Consider the following 17,923-nt stretch of genomic DNA (forward strand, 5'->3'; position numbering starts at 1 on the left):
ACGCGCATTTAACCCGGCGTTGGCGAATGCCCAATAGATGAGTTATAGAATCATAGAGAATCAACTAAAGCGTCCATGACAGATTATGCAGTTCCCTTGGAAGCGGAGGCAGCAATTTAAATGCCATCGCTTCGTGAATCCTGAGCACTTGGGTTTGGGGAGCTGCTCCTCCCTACTGAGGCCTCACCTGGGCCCCAGGATTTGCAAACGGACAGAAAGGTGGGCGCCTCCGGGCGCAATGGTGTTCACTTTTTGGAGGCGGACTTTTGGACACTCTCTCTGGCGCACAGAACGCGCGCGGCCAGTAGTGCCGTCCAGGCAGGACTTTGGGGCAGAGGTACAGGACCCCGAGACAGCAGGAGAGCTCCCAAACACTTGGTTTGCCACGTTTCCAACTAAAGCAAGTTCGCATCTATAAAGAACACTCGCCCCCCGACGTACACACGCGGCCATTCACTCCCCTCACCCCCCAAGTCTAAAACTGCCTAACTGCAGTTCAAGAAGTACATACGGAGCTGCATCTTTTGGAAGGGCGACGACTTCCTAATGTGCTAAAAAAGAAAAGAAAAGCCCAGGTAAACAGATAATGGTTTCAGCATTTTCTTCCCGCGCTGGTTTTACTCTAAACTCCCAAACCCGAAGACAAATTTGTCTTCCTTTAAAAAGGGGAGGGAATAACTCGCTTCGATTCTTTGTCTAATGAATGCAAAGAGGAGTCTGATGGGTTGTTTCTGGGTTCTGTCTGTGTGTAAACACTTGTTGAAGGTGGAGTGGGAGGAAAAATCAAAGCCCTGAAATGAAAGGATACTCCATTTGAATTTTTTTAATCTGAGATTTTTAATACTTTCTCTTCCCCCAATACGTTTCTCTTCTAAAGGGAAAAAAATGTCAAAAATAGACAAACTATACCAAGCGTTGGGTATAGACGGGGTGTTTCGTCTGTTAAACGCTGCAGCCCGCAAGCGAAGTAATTCTGGTCGCGTTCCACGGAAAACAAAAACACACCTCGAAGTCGCCGCACCTCCTGGATCCGCCTCCGGTTTCCCGCCTTTCCTTTAAGGAGCGAGATGCACGCTCCTTCTCCTGTTACAATTCGGTATAAGAACCGAGGAGTTTAGCATGCCGAGGAAAAGGAAAATGCGCGCTGGCCATATACATTTTATTGGGGGGGAAACACACCACACACATGAACAAGAAACCCACCCCAACAAATTTGTACATCACAATATTTTGACAAACGTTATACATAAGTGCAAATTATACTCTCCGGTTTAAAAGCGATAGTGTGTGAGTATACACGAGATTTATTCCAAATAATTATTTTAGAAGACTGTGATATAAACACTTTTTTAAAAAAAGTAAAAAAAAGAAAGCAAGAAAGGAAATAAACTAAACCCCAAACGTGGTATTGTTGCAATATTGGAAAACAAAACACAAACAAACAGAATCTGGGGACTTTCTTGGGAGCGACACAACCACGCACAAGCACGCACCCTCTCCAAAATTTAAAACAAGGTTTGTTAATACTGGCTGGTGCTGCCGAAATAGCATCCCGCAGAACAATGGCTCTGCTGACGCTAGGGAATAATAAATCTGCATTTTCAAAAGCTAGAGGCACGATTCTGTGACAGACATCGCTGGTTTCAATAGGAGAGTGTGATCGTGAACCTACGTAGCTTACTCGGGAGGTAATCTCAGCGGCGCAAAGACTTCACGGTGCATCCCATATATTTCTACTCGGGAGTAAGCCCCGTGGAGTCCAATGGCACGTACTCCCAGGTAAACACGTGCAGAATCGAAGCCTACCTTGTGCTGCAATGCCCTGACATGCTTAGATCTCTCCAGCTGAAATGAAGCAGGACTCAAAACGAAAGTGCTTTATTCGGATGATGGAGTAGGCGAACTCAGTGAATGCGGATTGTTTCTGTGTTGCACGGACATCGGGCATAAAAAGGGGACATCTCCCCCCCCCTCAATTTCTGTGTAATTGAAAAGCTGGCAGATTCCAACCGCAGTTGCCTTTGACTATTTTTTTTTTTTAATGTAACTATATGTATATGAACTAGCCTTCTGCTTCACATCTTTAAAATATTGGCTATCAAAGGAATGTGCCCAATTGATTCTGAACCTGCCTGGCGCTGCAGCGACCATCTTCTGCCCTTTTATCCAAACACACAAAGCAAACAGGAGCCCATTCCCTATAGCTTGAGTTGTACGCAGCGCGATCCTAAGTATGCTTTCTTCAGAGGAAAGTCTCCTTGGGTTCACTGAGGCTTAAGGCTGTGTCCTATACATAACGTACACTTGACACCTTAAAGACTGGTGCTTATTTATTTATTAATATCATCATGGCTATAAGCTTTCCTGCGCTGCAGCCCACCTTTCCATCCTAGATGCGGGTGTATGTCTAGGATCGCAGTCCTCTCCCTCTTGCGGATCTGTTCAAGGCTAAGACTGCCTCCTATACGCATTGAACCATTGGACTCTATGGGATTTACTTCTGAGGAAGTATGCCTCCAATCGCCCCCTCCCCACACACACCTGTCCCCTTTCCTAGCTGAAGTCGGTGGGGTTTAGTTTCACATTCTGGAGCTCTAGGATGGAGCTGCAACATTGCGCACGTTTCTGTGGGGCTAGAGGTGCTGATCCTGCACGCTTGGGAAGCCCCACTGAACGCAGTCGGGCTTACTTCGCAGGGAACACGTGCAGGCCTGCTGTGAACTCAGTGGGAGAGGCTTAGGATCCCGCGAAAAAGGAGCGCGCGTATCCAACGGGGCGTCCGGCCCTTACGCGGCTTTCCTTAAGTGACTGGCGCACTGTACTTACAAAGGGAGGCTCGCGGAGCTGGGCGTGGACCTCTGGGCTCGATCCGCGCGAGTCCTCCCGTTGCATGTAATCTTTTGGGTGAAGTCTTTGGACCTCTCTCTCTCGCTCCCACCCCAACCTCCCCAATCTTCTCCTTTCAATCCAGCACCCAAGGTCATTGTTCACATCACACAGGGCTTGATGTCTTGGCAGACGCTTTGGTGGTGGTGGTGGTGGTGGTAATAGGAGCCGCTGGCCGACGGGTGGAAGGAAGAGATGCCGTTGAAGTTGAGAACGAAATCCTTCCTGTCGCACACCGGGGACGGGTGATGCTGGTAGCGAGGCAGCCCCACTGCGGAGGAAGCGAGAAAGAGCGAGCGAGTCCATAGAACAGCTCAAACGGTTTTCCTGGAGAAGCCATAGTGGGTAGCTGAGGGGCGTGACTGGGCGGGTGGGGTGGTCAAAGGGTTAAAGGGTGTGACTTCAAAATCCCCACTGCCTAGGTCAGGCTTCCTCAAACTCGGCCCTCCATATGTTTTTGGCCCACAACTCCCACGATCCCCGCAGGATTATTGCGTGGATAGCAGGAGTGTAAGCCGCCTTCAGCGCCTTGGAAAGAAGGCGGACTGCAATAGTAACTATATTGGTAGCCAGAAGAAGGCAAGTCTGCAAGGGAGAGGAAGACGCATAGCTGGCTTTCCTCATAGAGGCAATCAAAGCCTTATTTGTTTATTTTTATTCTCCTTTTTAAATGTTCTAACGAGCATTTAAATGCTGTGCGGCGGACCTACAGACCCATTCTCGGCTGTCGCTGCCCAAACTATGCCTATTCACAACGCATCTCACTTTAAGCCAAAGGTTTGGGGCCTAAATATGTCTCTCCTGACTTTGGCTTCCGATCAGCCCACAAGCGCGCAGGACGCCAAACTGCCTCCAGGGCTTCTCACAGTGCAATCCTACGGACGTTTAGTCCGAAGTACGTCCCAACTATTTTTGAGAAGACTTACTGCCTGGTAACTATGACTGAGACTGCAGTCTCCAATAAGTGGATCACTGTCCCGTTTACCTCGATTTCCCCACACCTAGGTATTCTGGGCCTGTAGGATCAGTTCAGTGAAAAAGGGAATGTGGAACTCCGAATGAATTGACTTTAAAGTAAAGCACTTCGATTTTCACTTGAGCTTCCTTTTCCATAGTCAGCGTCCAGACCCAGCGGTCCTCCCGCCTCGCTCCCCCTTTTCAGGGGATAAATACTGACCCAGAAATTAGGGACAGAGCATAATCTACCCAGCTGAACTTGTTTGCAGCACCCGTCGATCGCCTTTCAGCTATCGTTCGCACAGGCGGTTCACAACACAGAAAGCCTCTGAACCATTTAGCATTACAGTGAAGTACAATGTTACGGTCCTCAGTAAAAGCTACAGTAAGGGCTGAAAGTTTCCAGCTCCTGCTATTATTCGCAAGTGCGAGTCAAAATGCGGGATTCGGAGAGAGTTTTGTGGAAAGGGCCCCCCTCCCTCTGAGAGAGGAAGTTTCAGAACCTATGGGACTCAGTGGACTTCTCGCGATTCTGACTCAGCTCTGCCCAAACCCCATAATAAATGCGCTGAGTTGTTTTGCGTTCCCCTTATTAATGCTAATCTCGGATCATGATCTATGTTGAGGTGGTTAGATCACAGCAGAATATTATCCTATGATGCTTCTAATGCAACCCTTATTGATAGCAAAGCAATGACCGGGGAGCCTGAGATCACCGACTCCACAGAAGCCGCTGCGCGAAATCCTGTTAAGCACCTGAGCCATTTATCTCAAGGAATCTCACGAATCTCGGTCAACTAAAAGGCAGAAAAATCCCTGCCATGATTATTGGCCCAAAACATTTGCAGCGACGGATCTGCTCGCACCAGCTTGATGTGCGCAATTTGATGCGCATGGACGTGGTTGCGCATCCTGCACGCCTGTCGCTGGCTCCGCGCAGCAACAGAGGCTCAAGCCCACATCCTAGTTTCACCGAAGTGCTCTTCTTTAGCTGACTGAATGCAATCCGGATCTTGAGCATCTCCCGTGGAAGACCCAGTGGGATGCCCCATTTCAGTTTACAACCTGCTTGTGTTATTTCTGAAATCTTTTGAATAAGCCCCTTCAAGGAACCGGCAGGGCGACTCTTGACCAAAGCGGCTTGGAAACCGCGCTGGCGCAGAGTGTGACGCCTGGGCTGTAAGATCTGGGTTAGTTTACATGGAGCGGTTACAGCCACAATGTGGATCCTGCCGCAGCGGTCAGGTCGAGGTGGCCAGACCCGGGGAGTCTTCCCTTCCACCCAGGAGTGCTGTTGGGCACCGAAGTGTTTTGGGAAATACCAGAGCCGCTCTCCATTATTTCCTAGCTAGCTGCAGGAACTTTCCTACCGCAACGAGTGGGCTCAGTAGGACAATCTGCCCGTGCCCCGTAAATGAAGAGCAGCCCCCGGGGCATCTTCAGAAAAGCAGTATGGTGTAGCGGTTAGGGCGCTGGACTAGGGCGTGGGAGAGACCAGCGTGCAAATCCTCACTTGGCTAGGAAGCTCACTGGGTGACTCGGGGCCACTCACGACACCGCCTCCCAGCCTGACCTACCTCAGAGGGTTGGTTTGTGGGGTTAAATGAGCAGGAGGAGGACCACGGACGCCCCCTGGGGCTCCTTGGAACAAATAAGTTTCTTTTTCTTCTTCCCTCCCCTCCTGTTCAGGAACCGTTTTGGATAGCTCTGTCTGCCAATCGGGGCTTTCGTTTCTAGGGCTGCAGAGAGGTAGACTTGACCGTTGCCTTTCTCACTGATCTCCCCAACTGATGCAAAAGACTGCAGGGGTCTGGAAAGAAGGGCGTCGGATCGATACCCCTCCCCATAACTCCTCTTTTTCCAAAGTTGTTTTAGCTGAGCAGTTGGAAAAAGGACTCCCATCGAGAGCGAAAGTGGAGAAGCCCCTTGCTGAATTTTCTCAGTCTCCGCTCAACGCCTTCTTCACTTTTGACCCTGGGGGGCTGTGCGGAGTAATAGTTAGAGGCTCTCTCTCTCTCTCTCTCTCTCTCTCTCTCTCTCTCTCTCTCTCTCTCTCTCTCTCTCCCGTCTGCCCCTCTGCTCACCCCGGAGCGGTCCCTTTGGTAAAAGCGATTATTTCGCTGGATTTCCTCCGTCTTTCTAATAACCTGCCTGGTATGCTCCTAATGAAACCGGTGCGCTTTATTGCAGCTCTGATTCAATCAGTTCGCTTTGGTTTAACAGTGTGCGAAAAATGTCCGCCTCCCTCCTCCTCCTCCTCCTCCCTCTGCTCCGTTCGCCTCTAAGCCTCGGAGAGAAGCGACTTCTGTTTCCAATCTTGCTCGGTCCTTCTAAGGGAAGAGCGGGAGGGAGGCTCAGGAGAGGCCGGGATTTAGCATCTCCTCGGCACTAAACCGTGAATGATTTGATGGGGCTTTATTGACCGATAAAAATCAATTGGGGACCGACATTGCAGCGCTGTCAGCTCATAAACAAGCGGCTCCGCAGCGCCTGGTATTCCGGGCGGGGCAGAGACCTTAGGTTCTCGATTGCTTTGCCTGCCAGGATTTCAAAGTTTCGTTTAAGATCGTGATCCTAAACACATTTTCTCGGTTGCTAAATGCCACTGGGCTGACAGGAAGCAGGCGCCGATCCCGGCAGCAGTTCTTCGAAGGCCTTTCATTGCAAATCAATGAAGGTTACTTCTAGCAGGCGAGGACCGGGTTGGGGGCGGGGGAGCTGAGATGTCCTGGTTTGATTTTGTGTCCTCCAGTCCAGTGGCGTAGCGTGGGGGGTGCAGGGGGGCCCGGCCGCACCGGGCGCAACATCTGGGGGTTAGGGTTAGGGGGCGCAAATTGCTTGCCTTGCCCCGGGTGCTGACAACCCACGCTACGCCACTGCTCCAGTCTCATATACTCCTGCGATGCACTCTTTCACCGAACTCCCCAATCGCATCGTTTGCAATGCTGGGGTCCAAGGCTCGCTTGGAGAGGCGATGTTGGGGTGAGGAGGAGCTGTTGCTGGACCCCAGCTCCCCAGCTCACCTGACCAGTCAGCATTCCCGCGGGGGCTGATGGGACTTGGAGTCCTACCACACTTGAAAGGCCACACCGGTTCTCCAATCCCTGCTGTAGTGTCTCCTTGAAGTGGGAAAAATTTCCCTCCCAGAAAATATGCCTAGGATTTGTCTACTTCCCAGGAAACGCGCTTGCAACCTTCTTTCTTTCTCTTTCCCTGTTTATGTTTTATAGCAGGTTTTTTTCACTGGAGCTGGATTTATATAGCATATTGTTCCCCAACTAAACATGCTTAAAAAATACTTCAAAAATATTTATGGGTTTCCTTCCTCACTTCTTTAAGATTAAACCTTTTTTTTAATCCGGATGAGATTTAAGAAACTCTGTTTCCTATTGGCAACCTGCTTATTTTAGAGTATTCCCATTGACTCTGAAGAGCCTACATCGGCATAGCTGGCTTGGTTGATTGAGAAGCATCAACCAAGCTTCCTTAGGCCTACTATCCTGCACATCTTTAAGGTGCTTTGATCACCTTCTCCTCAACGGGATCCAAGAAGCCCAAAGTAATAGCAGAAAATCCCTGCCTAACCAGTTATTGAGTCTTTGAAACACCTGAGCGCTACTTGGAGCTGGCAGTTTCGGATAGGGTTGCAATCCTGGGCATGCTTTTCCTGAGACCTACTTCGACGTAGATACGCATACAGTGGTACCTCTGGTTACGTACTTATTTCGTTCCGGAGGTCCGTTCTTAACCTGAAACTGTTCTTCACCTGAAGCACCACTTTAGCTAATGGGGCCTCCTGCTGCCGCTGCGCCCCCGGAGCACGATTTCTGTTCTCCTCCTGAAGCAAAGTTCTTAACCCGAGGTACTATTTCTAGGTTAGCGGAGTCTGTAACCTGAAGCGTATGTAACCCGAGGTACCACTGTACATGCATAGGGTTATCACTGTAAATGTGGTTTGAGACGTGGGTTGTGGATCGGGCTGCCTCCACCTATACTCCCCAGGCAAGGGAATAGCGTTTATCAAAACTGCCAAACGTTTAGCAGGAAATAATCCTGACGCAGAAGCAAAAGATTTCTTCCGATCCAGCGTGTTGGGTTCAGAAAGCGGTTGGATAATTCTGAGAAAGAATGCAGTCCTTTAAAATCCAGGAAATGGGCATTTTAAAGAAGGGTGGATTTAGATGCGGAAACTGCATGAGGCTACGGAGGGAGACGATGCGCTTTTAAATTACTATCTTCCTTCACCCCAATCCATTACTGACCAGTTAAAGTCTCATTTACACTCAGTGGAACTTCTCCTACGCCCAGCCTCGAGACCATTAAAACCAATGGCGGGACTGTGTTTAGAGTCAGAATCAAAGTATAAACATAAAATTAAAGGCCACTCCGTAAAACCAAATTCTGTATCTAAGTTTCCTTCCTATCGTTACCTCGGGAGATTAGGATGTCGGTTTCATGCAACCCTCACCATCCTTCTTCTCGTTTAAAAAAACAAAACAAAACTTCCAGAGATCCTTCTGGAATCATTTCCACAAGGGAAGGGCTCTGGTTTTTTCTTCCTTTCCCCAAATCCCAAGCTAAAAAGGAAGGTGATTTGGAGAGGGAGGGGGCGCTAGTGGTGGTGGTGGGGGGGAGAGAGAGATGGAGAGTTGGGCGCAGCAGATGATTGACAGCAGGTCGCCGACAAGCAAAGCGAAGCAATGGACAAGGTCGTCTGTATTTGTTACTTGTTGAAATTCCCATAAAATTGAACAAGACCTCGCTCTCATCTGGGTTAAGTCAAGCTCCAATCCCCTTCGGTGTGGTCCAGTCCAGACTGTCTTTGTTTAGTTAACCTCCGAGACCCACGTTTAAAAGGGCTATTTGGAAAATTTCCTCCGTAAGAGCCCAACATCTTTTACCCATTTCGATGCCTTACACTCTCAGCTCTCTCGCTCTCTTCCACCCAGATTTCCTAAAGAGTCTTATTATTATTTTTTAAGAAATATTTTTTCTCTCCTATAAAAAGCAACGTACTGCGAAGAGAAAAAACAACAACAACAACAGAGCAGTTCCTTCCAGTTATAGAAACGGGTCTGAGTCTCACGCTAGCACCTTTTTTTTGCGGTTTGAAAAGAAAACCCGAATAGATTTACCGCCCCCCAGCCTCATCCCTCAGGCTGTATGCAGATAATATTTCTCCCTCTTTTTCAATTAGATGGCTATAAACCTCCAGGGTATTTTTTCTTTTTCTTTTGCTCCCGCTGTGGTAATGAGACCCTTTTTTGAGATTTGTTATGTTTTCTTCGCTATCATCAGGGCTGAGAAAAGGTTTTTTGTTTTTTTTAAAGAAACTTGCAGGAAAGAAGCTGTCGTATGTCACGCTCGCCAGGCGCTTCGCTTTATTCAAAACGGACACGATCCAGCCAAAGTAAAAGCCCTTTCCCCGCGGATTTCGCCAGGAGATATTTAAAAGCACGGGTCTAACATCCCCGTTGAAGTCAATGGGAAATAAAAGTACGTAACTGTGGCTGGATCTATCTATATCTATCATCTATCTATCTATCTATCTATCTATCTATCTATCTATCATCTATCTATCATCTATCTATCTATCTATCTATCTATCTATCTATCTATCTATCTATCTATCTATCTATCTATCATCTATCTCTATCTATCTATCATCTATCTCTATCATCTATCTATTATACCACGCCAAAGAAAGGAAAAGAAAACACCAGGATACGCTCTGCGAGCGCGATCCTAATCATACTTACTCGCCAGTAAGTCCTATTAAATTGAAAGCTTCCCAAATTCTAACCACATAACCATAGGACGAGCATATTTAATATTTGGGGTTGCAGCCAAATTCTTTAAAAAGGCTACCCTAGACATGCTTCCTCGGGAGTAAGGCCCACTGCGCTCAGTGAAGCGAACCCCAAACTAAAAGCTGCAATTTACACAGAGAGTAAGCTCCATTGAACACGGTGGGGACTTCCTGCTGAGTAAACATGCCTAAACGTGGGCTACACATGGACTTCGAATTGCAGCCGCCGGTATTTTAGAGGGGTGGGGGAGTTGTTTGGCTAAATTGTTAATCTCGTTCTAATAATACTAATCGCGACTCAACTGCAACGCCGAGCCAGCGACTGGGCGCTATGATCGAGATTTGAATTTAAATAAGATGATTATCAATAAGGCAGCGAAGTAAAAATAATCTATCTGTAGTTTACCTTGATCTCTGGCATTCTGCTCAACAAACTGAGCCTGGCTTTACTAAGACACAGTCAGGAGGATGTCCTGCGGCTATATTCTTTGGGTGAACGGGTGAGGGGGTGGGTGGGATAAAAAGTCATATATCTCTCTCCTACAAGTCCCCCCTCCCATCCCAGCCCTCCCGAATTGCTGCTCTACTTCTCTCCGAACAATAGGTCTATTTTCCCCCCTGGAAGCAGCTTTTGTTTTCTCACGTCAAAGCTGGTGTTTTCAGAGAAAACACCGAGGAGACCCAGCATCGGGGCTTGTTATTGAGGCAGCGTTATCTGACAGCTACAACTTTAACCTGAGCGAGCGAAGGGATTTATTTCCAGTCTCTTCGCAATCGCCCGCCTCCCCCGCGAAGAGGTGTTCTTTTTTTAATTAAAAAACAACAACACCCTACCTACGGTTTTGGAGGTCGCAGGTCGTTCCTCTGGGAACACCCCCCCAATCTAATCTACATCTGTCGAGATATATACATATACAATACACACACTGCACATGAAGAGGGTCGTTCTCAGAAATAAAACAGCTGGTCACCTAAGTGAGCGTGATGCGCCCAGACGCCACGATGATGGGCGCCCTCTAAGATCCCGATCCAAAACCGTCTTTGGCACTTAATTCTAAGTAGGTGCGCTCAAGATCGCAGCCACTCGGTATTCTTGAAATATCTAGTCACTTTCCTGTTCAGGGTTCCGCTTTCAGAAACCGAACCAGCGCCTTCCGCACCTTCCTCTCCAACACCTTTGGCACATTAAAAAAAAAAGTATTTACAACTTCTGTAGATCGAAGCTTTCACTGCCGTAATGAACTGAGACATTAACAAGCCGTCCTATCTAAACAACTTCCACTTGGAATAAATCCCATTGGTTCCAGCGGCCCTTACTACCAAGTAAGTGTGGACGGGATCACATCTCAATGCTCAAGATTAATTCACAGAAACCATTGCCACCTCCTGATTCTACGCCCACAGTTTCTAAAGGAGATGGGCACCCCGCTTACTCTGGAAGTGTGCATTTGGGAAGGGAGGGCAGCGTCTTATCATCCCTGGCCTGCCTGCAAGTCCAAAAAAAGTTGGTTTAAAGAGCCTTACTTCTATGTTCTCCTTGATTTCATCCAAATATATTATTTTCAAGCCAGCTTGTTTGCTCGCTGTCAGCCGTCGGCTGGATCCCTAACCTGCATTCCTCGCCCTTGCCTCCCAGATTTAGAATCCCAAATAATGCACTTTCAAGAGAACGGCCCCGATCAAGCTCTAGTCTAGCTTTATTGCAATCCCCACGGGATGCGACCCATCCTATGGTGTGTGGGGATCACATCCGCACCAGTTGCTGGATGGTGTCAGTGAGCGTTCCGGACTGTTCAGCATTCCGTGCCCGGCAGACAGAGCCATTTGCAACTGAATCCTTTTAAAAAATTGTTATTTGCATGGCATTTACTCCCAGGAGATTGTGCTCTTAGCGTCACGCCTGTAGGATCTCAAACCAGTCAAGTTAGTGGCAGTGAAATCCTCCAGTGGGAGCGAGGCTGGAGCTGTGGGTGACTAAGAAGATCAATCACCTCTTAAATGTATTAAGTTGTAAATAGAAATGACCAGAACGAGATCTGCCTGTTTACAATAAAATATTATTACAGTACTTCTGCAGGAACATGCTTAAGAACTGAGCCCAAAACTTCCTTTGAACAAGTTATGGGTATCTGCGGAGTATCTATCTATCTATCTATCTATCTATCTATCTATCTATCTATCTATCTATCTATCATCTGTCTGTCTGTCTGTCTGTCTGTCTGTCTATCTATCTATCTATCTAATGTCAACAGGCTGATTTCCTATTTCAAAAGAAGCTGGAGGACCCCATTCGGCTTACTCGTGAGGTGGGCAAAGGTTTGGAGGGTTGAGCGCGTGTGTGTTTAGGGAGGTGGAGGTGGGGGCGGGTCGCCTTTGGTACCTGAGAGGTCTTCCCTGCCGTTTTGATGCAAGTAGCTCTGCTCCAGCGAGTAGGAGGCCACTCCGGAGTGGATGCCCGTGGGGGCGGCGGGGGTGGGCGGCGGCAGGGCCTGCTGCTTGAGATAGGGCGAGGCAGCCGAGGAGGTCCAGTGTCCCGCGGGGCTGCCGTAGGGCGAGTGGCACTCGATGGCGCTGGCCATGGCGGGTGATGAGGGCACGGGGCTGCTGCTGCTGTCGGGGCCGTAGTCGGCGCCGCCGTTGGAAGGCACCGGGCAGCTGGCCATGTAAGTGGAGCCCGGGTTGGGAGACATGTGTGGGACGTGGTGCGCCTCGTAGGCGCCGGCCTGCATCACGTCCAGGGGGTTGTAGCCGTTGGGGTGGCAGCCCAACGGGGCAGCGGGGGGCGCTTGGAAGTCGAAGCCCTGCGGGAGGAAGCCCAGGCCGTTCACCATGCGGTGGTACATGGTGGGCTTGAGCGCCTGGCATTTCCTTCGGAAGCCCCTGGGGCGCCGTCGGAAGGAGCCTTCCTCGAACATGAACTCGCTGGCCGGGTCGATGGTCCAGTAGTGGCCCTTCCCGGGCCGGCCCAGCCCTTTGGGCAGCTTGATGAAGCACTCGTTGAGCGACAGGTTGTGGCGCACCGAATTCTTCCAGCCCTGGTAAGCGCCGCGGAAGAAGGGGAAGCGCGCCTGCAGGAACTGGTAGATCTCGCTCAGCGTCAGCCGCTTCGACGGCGAGCTCTGGATAGCCATGACGATAAGAGCGATGTAGGAATAAGGAGGCTTCTCCGGGCGCCTCAGCCCCGAGCTGGCTTTCTTGGCTTTCGACGGCGCGGACGCTGAAGCGCTGCTGTTGCTGCTGCTGCCGTTGCTGGACGACTCCAGCGCGGAGGGCGGCGGCGGCGGCGGCTGGCTCATCAAGGCCGGGCTGCGAGGCACCGGGGCCCCGATCTCGGAGCTCATGGAAGCTGCTCCTCCTGGGCCACCTCCTCGGCGATCTGGAAGCGGTCCCTGAGCATCCCTCCCTCCCTCCTTCCCTGCGCAAGCCTCCCTTTCTCTCCTTCTCGGTCTGTCTGCCTCTCTTCTGTTTCACACAAGCCCAGCGCTCCCTCCCTCCCTCTTTCCCCTCTCTGACCCCCCTCCTCCTTCTCCTCCCCCGCTCCCCCGACTCAGGAGCCTACAGTTCTCTCCAGCTCTCCGGCTCGGCTCTCTGCCCCCCACCTGGTGGCCATCCTGAAGCCTTTAAAGAAGAGGAAATCCAGCGAAACCCCTCGCCGCTTTTGCGTAAAGGCAGAGCAGCCAAACAGAATCCGCGGACGCCTATCGGGACTTTAAATCTGTCGCCTGCTGGAGGAACTTCCCCCTCCCTCTTTCCCGAAATCTCCTTTCCCATTGAGTCTATCCAAAAAATCAGCCTGGGGGAAGAGAGGAGCGAAGGGGAGGGGGGCCCGAATGGGCGCAGCTCCTCCGCTCCAGCTGGCCTCTGTCCACCCCCCCCCTCCAGTCCTGCGAGCTGCCCGCAGAGGCTCCAGACCTCTCTGGCTGCCATCCTCGCTACACGCAATTATACCATCCATCACGATTGCCCTGAGACAGTTGCTAAGCCTCGCAGCGCACGCTCAGCACCAGACCCCGAAGGTAATGCGCGGGTGGTGTGGCTTTTCTGCTCCTTTCCTACTCCTGCCAGGACAACTGCCAGAGATCTCGGCTAGCTCAGAGGAATGCTCGGGGATTTTTGCGACCAGAAAGAATCGCACTTTTGAAAAAAACACAAATACTCCTTTTTTTCAGTTTCTGAAAAACACATATAACAATACCCATATACCCCACCCTCCAGAAACATTCCCTGCATGTGCCATGTAAATAACACAGTCAAATATTAAGTTTGCAGGTAGCTTCTAATCGATTGCATCAAGTTAGGTGTCTTCAATTCTGCGTAACAGATTGTGCCAAAGTGAGAGCGAATGCGTCATTCCAGGACTGTGTGTGTGCGTGTGGTAAACCCAACTAATTTAGGTCTTTGGGTCGAAACCGCTAAGCACATATCCCTGCCTTTCCAGTAGGTTAGCTTGCACATTTAAGGAAAAGTAGAAACCATATGAATCAATAGGATTTAGTCCCAAAACATTTCCTTGGAAGGATTTCCTATTGATTGCTCTGGCTACTGCATTGAATTAAGTGTGCAACCGTAGCCCATTTGAAAAGCCAGTGAGATTTATTTTGACTATGGCAGACCAACACGGCTACCCATCTGTAACTGGAGATATGGTTATACACCGCCATCTACGGAGCCCGCTCTCGCGCCCTCCCAATGCCCTAGTGGCCCAAGACTTGGACACGCGTGTACACCCGCATCAAAGGAGGCGTCAGTACTTTATACAGTAAAAGTGCGCAGCAGCACATCCGGGTCCTAATCGTACCCCCCCCCCCAAAAAAAAAAAACACACCAAAAACCCTGACATCCTCGAGAAGCCCAAGAGGGCTTTTTGCAGCATCACCTACGTACATTACTTTCCCTTCCAACATCAGAAAGTGAAGCCAGCTTAGTTTCCGTTCTTATCATTTCTTTAAAGCAGTTTTCATTTTGCAAATCCGACCTTGGTTGTTTCTCATAACAAGCCTGGGAGGTCGGACTCAGCTAGTCCCATTTCGCAGACAGGAGGCTGAGGGCTTGACCAAGAGTACACCCAGAGCCCGGTGCCGCAAGAGGTCAGTCAGATCTCTGCCTGTGACCCGTGACTCCCTTCCCCTACTCTCCTGATACCTTTGTATAGGAATGCTGAGATTGCAGCGCTGCTGGTAGTCTGGTAATCTACAGAGGGGGGAATCTGTGCGTGTGGGAGGGGCTGGGGGGAGAGAGAGATACCGCTCAAACTGATTTCTAGGGAGAAACCACGTGCTCTGCTCATGCTGGGGTTTGGGTAAGGAATTCATTCATGGAATAGAAGTCTATCAAGGAGGGGACGGGGGCATTCAAGCCATTGCGGATTATCAACTCCATAGTAGCTTGTCGCCCCACCCCCACCCCAGCACAGATGCGGCGGGCACCGAAGTTTACCCACAGTGCTAATAGAGTGCTTGTCTTCAGAGCAACGCACTTAGATGGCGTAATAGTCACTTGTTTAGACACATTTTACAGATTGGGAACACTGAGTCCTGACAGCGGTCCGAGAAAGGGAATCGTGCACTAAACCAACGCGTTTCCTAGCTTCGAAGCCCACACCGTTTCTCTGTCTTGATTCTCAAAGGAAAATAAAAAAGTAACAATAATAATAGCGAGGAAATGGGAAAGTATTGTTCCAAAGCCTTGCGCCTGGAGAACTGGATCTCTCAGTCCTAGCGAGGGGGGCAAACTTTTTCTTGTCTTGTGTTATATTGAGTCAAATGACGGGAAACTCATCCAGAAAAAGAAAAGGACCCTTTAAATAGCTAGCTAGCTAGCTAGCCAGCCAGCCAGCCAGCTAGATAGATACATATAGATAGATCCTATATCTAAAAAAACAACAGAAACCTGGTCCTCGGTTAGTTTAGCCTTACTCGCTTTCTGCTATGTCAGTTTTCCATGGGGGACGATATTTGGGACTTTGGAAGGGAGCATGGAGACTATCCTGACCCACCCCCAGTGCAGTCCGAAGTGGTACAGCCCAGACCCAGGTCCGCCACCACCACCTCGGTGAGAAGGAGGCCCTCAGCGTTGGTGGCGCTTTGCTGAGCTGCCTTTGGTGGAGGCGGGCGGGCGGGAGCAGGCGGGGTGGGGGGTGGTTGGAGGAGGGAAGAGGAGGGGCGGCTGGTCTCAGACAGTGACCTGGAGCTGAGTGGAAGCAGGCTTTTTCCATCAACCCTCTGCCTGGCTTATACCACCCACCGAGCCCAAGTGTCAGCTTACCGCCCTGAGCCGGGCTCCTTTTCCCTAAGCTCCGCCAGTAATTAGACAAAGCAAAGCTAAATTAACTGAACAGGCGTCGACAGCTTCCTCCAGATCACCCTCGCTCCGTCCCTGGGAAGAGGGCCCGAAAATGGCTTGATTGTACCTGAAAATCAGCTAAGAAAACATGACTAAGCTCGACAATGTTTACGACACAATTTAAGCCCAAGACCGGTGTCTTTTTTTGGTGAGAGTTGTGGACAGGACTGGGACTAGTGGGAGGGGGGGGAAATCTTGCCCTGTCACTAGGAATTGTTGACCTTGCAGCCTGGGGGAAGAGGAGGAAGAGGAGGAGGAACGGGGGCCGGTCCTCGGTTCCCACAACGCACGGGAGCCACCACCGTGGTTGATGCCTCCAGAGGCTTCCAAACGCCACCAAGTTCCAAACATTCCCCCTTTGCAACAACACTGTGCTTCCCCGAGCCTGACGCGTGAATGACATCTGAGTTCCTTCCTCCTCCCGGCGGTGACCCTTTGCTTCAACGGATCGCTTCCTTGGCAAAGGGCATCTCAAATCCCCGAAAAGGTTCACGAGAAGGGAGGCATTCGCCCTGAAATTGCGCCAAGCAGCCCACAATCTTGCGCAGACAAATTTCTTTCCAGCTGTATAATGGGGAGCATGTTGTTCAGAGGGCGACGCTCGAAATTTCAGCTCGGTGGTCTTTAAAAAGCAGAATCAGGACATAGCATAGTGATTTTCTGCAACAAGGACTTGTGACTAGCGCACATCCTTTTCCTGGCTAATCTATTTCATTGCCATCCCTTCCCTCTGTGGTGTTTCACCCTGCAGTACCAAGATTTTAGATTGTAAGCTCCTCGGGGCAGAGACCCGTGCTTCTAGATTCTCTGTCAAGCACCCTACACAGTGATGGCGTTATATTGCTTAATGAGGCTCTCTCTTAGACAAACGTACAAGGGAGTAAGCCTCATTGAACCCAGGGAGCTTTACTTTCGTGTAAACGTACATCTGGCTTGTGCTGTTAACTTACTCGGGCTCCAGCAACAAGGATTTATTCTCACGGGGGTGTTTTGCATGTGGGAAATTCAGCCCTTTCGACCAGTGGGTGGAACACAGAGGACCTCATAGGAGCTACGGTTCTGAGATCGCTCCTTCGCCAAATGCAAACGTTATTTGCACTGCCTCTGTTGTAGTGTTGAGTCAAGCAAAAAGCAGAAGGTCCATAAGCTTAGTACAATAGTGATTTCTTTGTAAACTCTCTCTCTCTCTCATATGGGAGGGGCTCGATCCTGAGATCAGTGCAAACGTCCATGGAAGGAAACCAATTTGGAAGCGCGTAAAGGAGCTAACTCCGGGAACCCCAGTCACAAAGGCATTTATTTGGGTAACGCCCATTGTTTCCAATTTCCTGTAAGAGTGTTAACGGTCTGGGTGTTCTTGGGACGCGGTGGCCCCCACGCGGTTTTAACAATCCCTTTCTACTCTTGGTGGTTGAAGAACGACGAAAGAAACACATTTACTCTCATCCTTTTAATGCAGGGGGGGCGGATTCTAAGAGATGCTGCTCGGAGAATATCCATGTTTATTCCGAATTAATGTCACCCGAAGTAAAAACAAACAAGGGGAGTTTGATTTTGTGACCAGTTCTTCGCCTTTCTTTCCAAATCAACGCTGCTCAAAGCACAAACCTACGCCTCTTTACTCGAAGTAAGACCCATTGAATTCAGTGGGATTTAAAATTGGAGCAAGTGACTTGCAGAAGTCGTGCTAAGTCTGTTGGAGAGTGTGTGTTTGTGTGCCGAGAAACCAAGAGTCCGGTTGAACCTAGAGGGTCATCTGAGAAAACCCGTTCAGGACCGAGACATTAGAAGGAGCAACTGGCATTGAGTTCCACAGGACTTATTTGATATTTGCATTGCTGTAAATATACAAACCTACCTGGAAGTAAGCTGATTGCAGCCAGCGCTGCTTACTTCAAGTAAGAGTAAGATCTGGTAACACCACTCCTG

At 49.8% G+C, this 17,923-nt stretch overlaps 1 protein-coding gene across 1 annotated transcript; it reads right to left on the reverse strand.

The window, feature by feature from the left end:
- Positions 1-1,145: 1,145 nt before the first annotated feature.
- On the reverse strand, positions 1,146-13,505 carry FOXF2 (forkhead box F2). Its single transcript, XM_082234596.1, has 2 exons — positions 12,033-13,505; positions 1,146-3,157 (listed from the first exon to the last, which is right to left on the reverse strand). Exons 1-2 carry the CDS (start codon positions 12,991-12,993, stop codon positions 2,988-2,990), a joined length of 1,131 nt encoding a protein of 376 aa, XP_082090722.1. The 5' UTR covers positions 12,994-13,505; the 3' UTR covers positions 1,146-2,987.
- Positions 13,506-17,923: the final 4,418 nt, after the last annotated feature.

This window comes from Podarcis vaucheri, assembly GCF_965113315.1.
Source record: "Podarcis vaucheri genome assembly, chromosome: 8".
In the NCBI taxonomy this organism is placed as follows: domain Eukaryota; kingdom Metazoa; phylum Chordata; class Lepidosauria; order Squamata; family Lacertidae; genus Podarcis; species Podarcis vaucheri.

Excerpts from the sequence above, each read along its gene's own strand:
- FOXF2 (XM_082234596.1), bottom strand. The coding sequence starts at position 12,993 with ATGAGCTCCGAGATCGGGGCCCCGGTGCCTCGCAGCCCGGCCTTGATG. Across the intron at positions 3,158-12,032 it reads CGGCAGGGAAGACCTCTCAG|TGGGGCTGCCTCGCTACCAG; the intron begins GTACCAAAGGCG and ends CTTCCTCCGCAG.